Source organism: Meriones unguiculatus, chromosome 2, assembly GCF_030254825.1.
Source record: "Meriones unguiculatus strain TT.TT164.6M chromosome 2, Bangor_MerUng_6.1, whole genome shotgun sequence".
NCBI lineage: Eukaryota > Metazoa > Chordata > Mammalia > Rodentia > Muridae > Meriones > Meriones unguiculatus.
In genome coordinates, this window is record NC_083350.1 from 101,435,317 (window position 1) to 101,444,118 (window position 8,802).

The window sequence follows — 8,802 nt, forward strand, 5'->3', positions numbered from 1 at the left end:
CATCAATGCTGTGCTCTCTGTTTACAACATGGAAGGGGAATCAGCCACAAACCAACAAGCATGTGCTCTATCACAGATGTGTTCATTACCTAAGTTTGTTTTGATTACAGATGTTCAGCAAATACAAAAAGAAAATTGTAACCATCCAGTAGTGCTGGCTCTAAGCGTGAGATATGAGCGTGCGTATCACATGTCCACTCACTATCCTTGCTTAAGTAACTAGAGCGGGAGTGTGGAAAGTGTACAAGGTCACCTGCCACTTGAGCAGAGCACTAAGAGGGTGGGTAAGATGTATCCATCTTCTGCCCTTATGGAAACCAGTGTCTGTTCAGAGAAGCAGACACTGGCCATCTCAACAACTCCGCAGCGACAAAATGCTGAAGGGCAGAGTTACAGGAGGAAAATGCAGAATCTGATCAAATCTGAAGGGACCAGAAATGGCATCCTCAAAGGAGAACCCAAGATTAAGGCCTGAATAACATATGGCCAACTGTGTGTGTGTGTGTTTGTACTGAATTAGTGTTATAAGGGAAAAGTAAGGGAAATGCAAAAAGTCAGTTGTTTTAGGATGCATTGCAATGAAGACATAGGACATCGAAGAACAGATATCAAAGCTCAAGGAAGAATTGCTGGATGACGGTCAATGCTCAGTGTATACAGGAGGTGACATAGGAGTATGGCCTTGATGAAGCAGTTGTATTGGGGATGAAAGAAGACTGGAAGTATAACAGCTGGCTGGAAGGAGGAAGGGAACTGGGTCAAAGGGGACACCTCTGGGAACACAGGACAGAGAGCTCTGAAGGAGGAAGGGGGGCCAAGTCAAAACAACCGTCTTCTAGAGACAAAATCATGCATTTAAATTAGCCCTGTGGTAGGGAAAAGCACTAGATACGTTTTGATACATCAAAGTAGCATATACATTTGTAATATAGCTAAAGAGCGCTGTAGTTTGTTTGCTTAGGATGCTTTTATTTCTTTTTAATTCTGAGTAAATTTTTCATACCATATATTCTGATCACCGTTTCCCCTCTGATCATGGTTTCCCTCCTTCATCTCTTACCAGATCCTCCCCGCCCATCTAACAAAATGCCTTCTTTCTTGCTCTCTAGTAAAAAAAAAAGTCAATAAAACAAAGCAAACAGACATAGAAGAAATAGGAAAAAGAAAAAGCACAAGAGACACATACACATGTGCAGAGCTATGCATACACATGCACATACATGAAAACACAAATTTGGCTCCAACAATACCACTGAGTTAGTTCATTTTGTGTTTGGCTGTGGAGTGCTGGGCACAGTCTTGGTTTGTATACCCGATGAGGTTCCCTTGAATGAAATTAAAGCTTTTCTTTGCAAGCAGTTGTCAAGTGGGTAGCTTCTGGGTTAGGGGTAAGGGCTGTTGTCTACTTCTCAGAGTTCTGGGACCCCATCTGACTTGAACCTGTGCAAGCCCTGTGCATGCTAGCACAGTCAGTGTGAGTGTGTATGTCTGTGTGTCAGTCCTGCTGTATCTGGAAGGCATTGTTTCCTGGTGTCTTTCATCCCCTCACCCCCAGCTCTTACCATCTTTTCTTCTGCATAGATCCCTGAAGCCTCAAGGTGCAGTTAGTGGGGGTCCGCACAGTTATCTCATTTCAGTCTCAGTGTTCTAAGGTCTCACATCTGCCCATTGTCCAACTATGGGTCTCTATATTAGGTCTCATCCACTCCAGGAAGAATCTTCTCTGATGGTGGCTAAGTGAGACACTGATCTAAGAAGTACAGCACAGTGTTGCTAGGAGGGTTTTTTTTTTTTTAATTATAACAACGGTATTTGTTTTTTGTTTGTGTGTGTGTTTGTTTTGCTTTTCTTTTTCTTTTTTTTCTAGGTCCACGGCCTGTCTAGTCTCAGGTTCTTGGCCACCTGAGCAGTGTTGGGCATGGGTTTCATTTCACGGAGTAGGCCGTAAATCCAAGCAGATAATGGTTGGTTTCTCCTATAACTTTTGTGCCACTCCTGCACCAGTGTGTCATGCAGACAGGTCACCATTGCAGATCAAGGAGTTTGTGCCTGGGTCGGTGCTTAGCTTTCTTCTGTGGTAGGATGCGGAGTACCTTGCAGGATTGTGAATGCGAGTCAGCAGGGGTGAAGGCTCCAGTGAGGCCCCGGCTCAGCTCTTCTGTGTTCAATGAGATAGATCGGCGTCATCTGTTCAAGGAAAGCTACGAGCACACTTGGAAACGGCCTGAGTGGTTCAGGGGTTTCTATGGGATCCCTTCGGCCAATGACTCAATTAGACGTAACCCATTCCCGGCACTGGAGGTTTCACTGGTGGTGTGAGAAGTCCAGCTGGGTCATTGTCTCCTCTGCTATTTGGTGATTCCACTTAGGTTTATTTCATATATGTACATATTTTAAGACTCTCTTTTTGTACTAGGTTTCTGTATGATCCTTCAAGTGGCCCTTGGAGTTGCTGAACCTTCCCGTGTTTTCTCCCTTTCTTCCCTTCCTCTGTTTAATTATTCCACCCCATCTCTCCAAACCTGTCTATTTTATTTCCCCTCCTTTTAGGATTTCCTCTCTCTCCAGTCTCTTACTCTATACTTAACATCTGTGGTTTTACGGGTAGGTGCATGCTTATTGAAGGCTTAAGAGCTGATATGCTTAGTATGGTTTTAATTCATGTGGACTTTACTAAGATGAAGAAATTAATCCTAGAATTCAACGACATTGCCATGACTCACAGGTATTTTCAATGTGTTTGAATGACAGGCAGCTTGCCCAGTTAGGGTAGGCATTGGGCTTATTTTCAAAAAGTAAGCATCTCTCTAGATGAAGATGTACCAAAGCCTTGGCACAATCGTTTTTGTGACCACCGGTCACAAAGCAAAATGTGTCACAAGTAGCAACTGAGAGCTTTTCGAAGTGTTTCATGCTTACCTCTCAAATGTGTGCTCCTTGTCACTGTCTGCCCTCGCTGCACCGTTACACCACCACTTCTGTTTGGCAGTGATACAACATGTTACTAGTACATGTCATACATTCTCTACCTGTGGCGATCTGTACCTCACTTAATTTATAATTTAACGAAATAGGATGGTCACCCTAGGAAGGCATGTACAAATCTGGCAACCAAAGCAGAGGTCCGTGTGTCCAAATCTGTGCAGCCTTAATGTCAGTGATGAGGTCTAAACCCAGGTTGAAGTCCACTATCTCCACTACTCCCTGTCAACATAAGAAACGCAGCTCCTACCACAGAAGGGATAAGAGATGAGTTTAATCTGGAGTTCATTCTACGAGTGGCTAGGAGCACAGATCTAGGTTACCCTAAGTTCCATGTTCCCTTTTGGCTAGTTTTTATGGTGCCAGAACAAAAGAATGTCCAAAACCCAGCCATTTTCTAAGCCCATTGGTGGAAGCGTCAGGTAGCTGGGCTACAGTAGAGCAGAGAATTCTCTGCCAGTCTCAGATGCTATTTAGTACCATTCTTAGCTTTGGGGTTGGATAGAGACAGTGATATGCTAAGTTAACATGTCCCAAAAGGTTTCATGTGGTAGTCATAAGGACACAGGGATGGGCAGTGGGTGGCTGTCACGTGGACTAGTGCTAGCCCAAGATGGTTGGATTTGGGTTTGCAGCAGTCCAACCCTCAGTAGTCAGTCAGTCCATTAGCTTTGTAGAACCGTTAACATGGGTGTGGTTTTCTTTTCTCCCTGACAACTGCAGCTCACAGTGGTTAGCCCGGAAGGTGCATTCAAAATATTTGACTTCTTGCCTTGCAGTTTATGAAGCACATTACAAATTCATGTGGGTACAGAGAGGGAGAGAGGACAAATAATCCACCGTGAACCTAAAAGAAAAATCACGTCTTTATTTAGTAAAACTGGGGCTCCAAGCAGAGATTGGGGTACTTGTGCTGACTTCCTCCCTATCCACATGACATAAACCTGGCAGATTGTGCCAGTGAAGTCTATTGGGTAGCTCCCTGGGTAGGTTAAGAAGGATGGTAATCTGTCCTGGTCAGATTCTCCAGCTCATCAATGAAGATACAACCAGGAGGTTAGAAAGAAGCCAAAAACCAATTCAGAGCTAGAGGTGTATGTAGCTCAGTTGGTATACTGTCTGCTCCTAGCATGCCCAGGCTCTGGGTTCAACCCCAGAAACACATAAACTGGTTGGAATAGTGCATGCCTGTGATGCTATCCCTAGTAGGTGAAGGCAGGCGGATCAATTCTTAAAGGTCATCCTTGGCTGCAAAATGAGTTGGAGGCCAGCCTGGGGTACTCCAGGTCCCGTCTCAACGCAAAACAACAACGAAAAGCTAATAGCACAGTGGTAAGGCAGCTTCGTTCCATCAAAACACAGAAAACCAACCGTCTGTGCGGTTGGCTCCTGTTAGTTGCAACTGTGGGTGATTTCAGCCCCATAAGGATAAGGCCAGACTTTAACCAATTTCTGCTGATACATTTTTATTTTAGTGCTGGCCATTGAGCTTCTTGCTGCCTGCCAGGGCATAGAGTTTCTACGCCCCCTGAAGACAACCACCCCGCTAGAGAAGGTGTACGACCTGGTGCGCTCTGTGGCAAGGTAGAGTCAACAGATCTCTGGGACTGACTCCACCTCAGAATGGTGGGTGTCTACAGATGAGGGGTAGTAGCTGATGGCTTGATCTGCTTTCTCTGTAGGCCCTGGATAAAAGACCGCTTCATGGCCCCAGACATCGAGGCAGCACACAGGCTGCTGCTGGAGCAAAAGGCAAGCTGACAGCTTTGCAGTTGCGGGGAAGTGAAGTGGGAGCCAGGGGTGAAGAGACACTGGCTCAGCTGTTCTCTCCTGGCTGTTTCTAGGAGGAGAACACAAAGATATAGAGCTGATCCGCAAAGTGGCTAAAAGACATTTGATAGTCCCAGCTTGGACCCAGATAGTGACTGTGGAAGGATTAGAAGAAGTGGGTTTTAAAAGGAGTGTGGAGACAGTGTTCACGAGGAGAGTATGAGGACAGTGGTTTATTAAGCTTCTGCACGATTGTCCTCTGCTAAAATCCTTTGTCCTGCTGATGTTAGCACAGCCGCCGCCACCAAGGGAAGACACTGTGAAGTGCCTGGGCTCCACTGTGTCCCTGTACCTGACTATTTAGGCAAGATACAGTTTTCATTAGTGCTTATCCCCTTTGGTTATATTGACCATAGACTCAGATGCCTAAAAGGCCAGGTCATCTTTTAAAACACACACACAATGCAAATTAATACAGATGTATATATTACATATGTACTTAAATATGTCTACTAAAGCATAGCACATATTTAATACATATAATACCTTTTATGTATATGTGTATGTGTGTGCACATTTTTTAATGCTTTAAATCTTTTGAGTCATTAATGTCCCATGCCCTAGAGTCACTTGATTTCCCTTAGAACTGTCATTCTGCTCTGGGGGAACAAGCTTTCCTTGAAAAGCGTCACATCTCTTATTTTGAAGTAAGCCCCATATCCTATGATGGGACATTTCTTCCCCGCCACCAGTACAAAGGTATGTGAGGGGCTAGCTTGTGAAAGAATAAACATTCTTTTTTTGGATTTGTTTTTTTAGACAGTATCTCAAGCTATGCAGCTCAGGCTGACTCAGAACGCACTGAATGGCCTCAAGTTCATGGCAATCTTCTTCCCTCAGCATATTCCAGAAACAAGGGTGTTAGGATCCAGACAGGAGCCACCACACTAGCTAAGAATATATTTCATGAGGCCATAGATTCCTTGGCTGTCAGGGGCCACTGGCTTGGGAGGGAAAGTGGGAGCAGAGAGTGGGGGAGGAGCTACAAAGCAAAAAATGGGACCTTAAGAAAATAGGCTGGCAGATGAGGAGGAAAACTTGAATATGCCTGTGGCTCTCTTATCAATGTATACGCACTTAGCTTCCATCCCATAGTTCTCTGGTAAAGGGTGGGAGCCAACTGATGTGCCGTATTTGAATACTCGTGGCCATAGAAACACAGCCTTGGGGGAATTCACTGTACCACTGGTTAGCTTCTAAGCCTCGCACTGTATCATATCTTCCCTATGCACATGGAATTTCACTCTGAGTGGCCAAGGTTTTGTTGTTTTTTGTGGATTTGCTCTGGAGGAGGAAACAGCTTTAAAACTTTTTAAAAACATGAGCATGGTTTTGGACTTTGTATGTAAAAACTCTTTAATGTATCCAGAAACTAATTGATACAGACTCTGTGTCAAATAGATGAAGAAAAAAATAAGCAAAACAAAACAACAACAACAACAAAAAAGCAAGAAAGGTGCTCTGTGTGTTTGGCCAGGTGCAGGGTTGCTTCGATTCGGGGCAAAGCTCATGTTTCATCATAGCATGTAGAAACAACCTTGTCCTTCTTTTGACTCTGTTCCCTCCTTGCCTCCCAGGTTTGGGAAGTTGCTTCACCGTACATCGAGAAATACAGAATGGAGCACATTCCAGAATCCAGACCGCTTTCCCCAACGGCGTTTTCACTAGAATCCCTGCGAAAGAATTCAACCACGATCCCTGAGTCTGACGATCTTTAACAGGCTTCCTCAGGGACAGGCACATCAGAGGAGCATGAGCAGAGCACAGCAGTGGGGTGCTGAAGGAGAGGCCTAGGAACCTCCCGGCATCTGTAGAACTTTTCAAACTTGCTCTGCTTAGGCCTGGGGCAGCAATGCAATCATAGAACCCAGAGCTCTGTTCTTGTTGCCATGGTTTGAGGGGTACCAGGTGCCTTCTGGTTGGGGAGTTTTCTTAATATAAAGAGGCTACTTACCTACTCTTAAAAACAGTCATAGTTTCATAGGTCTGTTTTTAGTCTTAGTATTAGGAGAGTCAGTTCAGAACATTTTTCTGAAAAACAAAACAAAACAAAACAAAAAACAAACCAAAACAAAACAAAATAAAACACATTAGATTTTTGTGAACTTTTAAAAGGAAAAAAAATTGTCTTGGGAAATTCTCTAGTTGGCTGATTGTACTATACCATAATCTGACAAGTATGTTTTGAGTCAGACTGTTCTTAAGCCTCTCCTCCTTCTGCTAATTGAGTCATAGAAAAGCCTTAAGCAAGGGGAACTAGTTCAGGGGGTGCATAAACACGAAGATCCAAATTTAGTTCAGTTCTCCAGCATCGGGGTAAAAAAGCCAAGCATGGTGGTGAGCCCCTGAGCGCCAGCGCTGGGGGACAGAAACAGCTCCTGGGGATTCACTGTTCAGACAGTCTAGCAAAATAGTGAATTCCAGGTTCAGTAAGAGACCCTGGCTCCCTCCCCACCCCACAAACGTGATGTTTGGTGGAGAGGTGATAGAAGAGGACATTTTAACCCCCACCTTTGGGTTCTACATGTGCCGGCATGAGCAAGTCTATACACATAGACATTCATGTACATACACAAACACAGACACACACACACACGAGACATAGGGAGAGAGAGAGGGAGAGGGAGAGAGGGATGGAGAAATGAGAATAATGAGCAGGCAGGAAGCCATTAACTACAGAGGTTATCTATGTCCTATTAACTACAGGGGGTTTAAACCATCCCTCAAAAATGAAAAGGAGTTAGGGGATGAGTATAACGATTGCCCTTGTCTCAGCCGTGACTTTCCTATTTCTCTGATCCCTATACACATCTCTGAAACGCTTGGTGATGTACTCAAGTTGAAGTCTGAAATCAGTCCTGTCGTTTCCCATAGCTTAGTAACTTTACTAAGCAGCCTCTCATTGCACAGATGAGGCATGAGGGTGAAGGGAGGGGGCCAACCCACTGCCTGCAGTAGGTAATCATTAAAATGAGCTTTGTTGACACACGTCAGATGGGGCCCACGGATGCATTGCCCAATCTCTGTTTCTCCCCCAAACACATAAAGAACCTGTGGGAAGGCTTTGCATGATTGTGCAGAAGGGTCACGTGACCTCTTGGCGTCCCGGGGCTGAGGTTGATGACTTCGCACCCATCGCTGTAAACATGCGCATAACACTGCGTGTGCTGGCGTGGCTAGAAAGCCTGCAGCTGGTTAACTAACTCTTGCCAGCATCTTGAGCTTGCCCGAGATGTGTTGCCCAGTCCACCATCATTCTTCAGGGCGTCGCTTGTCCAAACACACTGTCTTCAGCAATTCACGAGGTGAAAATGGTCCCAGGACCGGCTTTACTGCAGGTTATTACTGATGTTAGTTTCTGCTGAATGTTGACACACACACATACACACACAAGCTTAGTCATTCTTGTACCCAAGCTGCAGCAATGGCTGCTCCCACCCCTGTTTTGGAAGTGCTGGCTTCCTGTCCACCTCTGCCTTCCTCTGAGAGATTCCATCTGCAGGTTTTATATATTACTCTGTTAGCTCCTAATCTTCAAAACTCTGGTAGATAGGGGGCCAACCGTGTCAATGGCTTGTTATCATTGTGTTTTTCATTTTGGGGAAAAATTGAACCTAGGGTCTTGTGTCTGTTAAGTGAATGCTCTAGCATCGAGTTGCACCTATTTTTATTCATGTTGAACAAAGTTTAACAGCTCATATTTGCTTTTCTGCTGCTGTGGGAGAACATTAGAGCAAGAGCAGCCTGGTGGAGAAAAGGGTTTCTTTTAGCATACACTCCCACAGATGCTCCATCACTGCTGGGAGTCAGGGCAGCAATCTGCAGGAGCACTGCTTGCCGAGGACCGGCCCCCTCTGGTGCCCCGAGTCCGCGGGAAAATCAGGGAATTCGGATATCAGGAAGGCACAGATAGGCGAAATGACAGTCAGGCCCACACCAGGTGGTATTGGTTTGGATCTTCTGCGCTTTACTGAAATCAAGCCAACACTT

At 45.1% G+C, this 8,802-nt stretch overlaps 1 protein-coding gene across 1 annotated transcript in view; it reads left to right on the forward strand.

Moving 5' to 3' along the window:
• Positions 1 to 7,805, forward strand: part of Hal (histidine ammonia-lyase) — a 29,262-nt gene extending 21,457 nt beyond the window's left edge. Inside the window, exons 18-20 of the mRNA XM_021655465.2 lie at positions 4,458 to 4,566; positions 4,665 to 4,734; positions 6,390 to 7,805. Coding sequence (XP_021511140.1) covers positions 4,458 to 4,566; positions 4,665 to 4,734; positions 6,390 to 6,530 — 320 coding nt within the window. The 3' untranslated portion in view covers positions 6,531 to 7,805. The remainder of the gene's footprint in view (positions 1 to 4,457; positions 4,567 to 4,664; positions 4,735 to 6,389) is intronic.
• Positions 7,806 to 8,802: the final 997 nt, after the last annotated feature.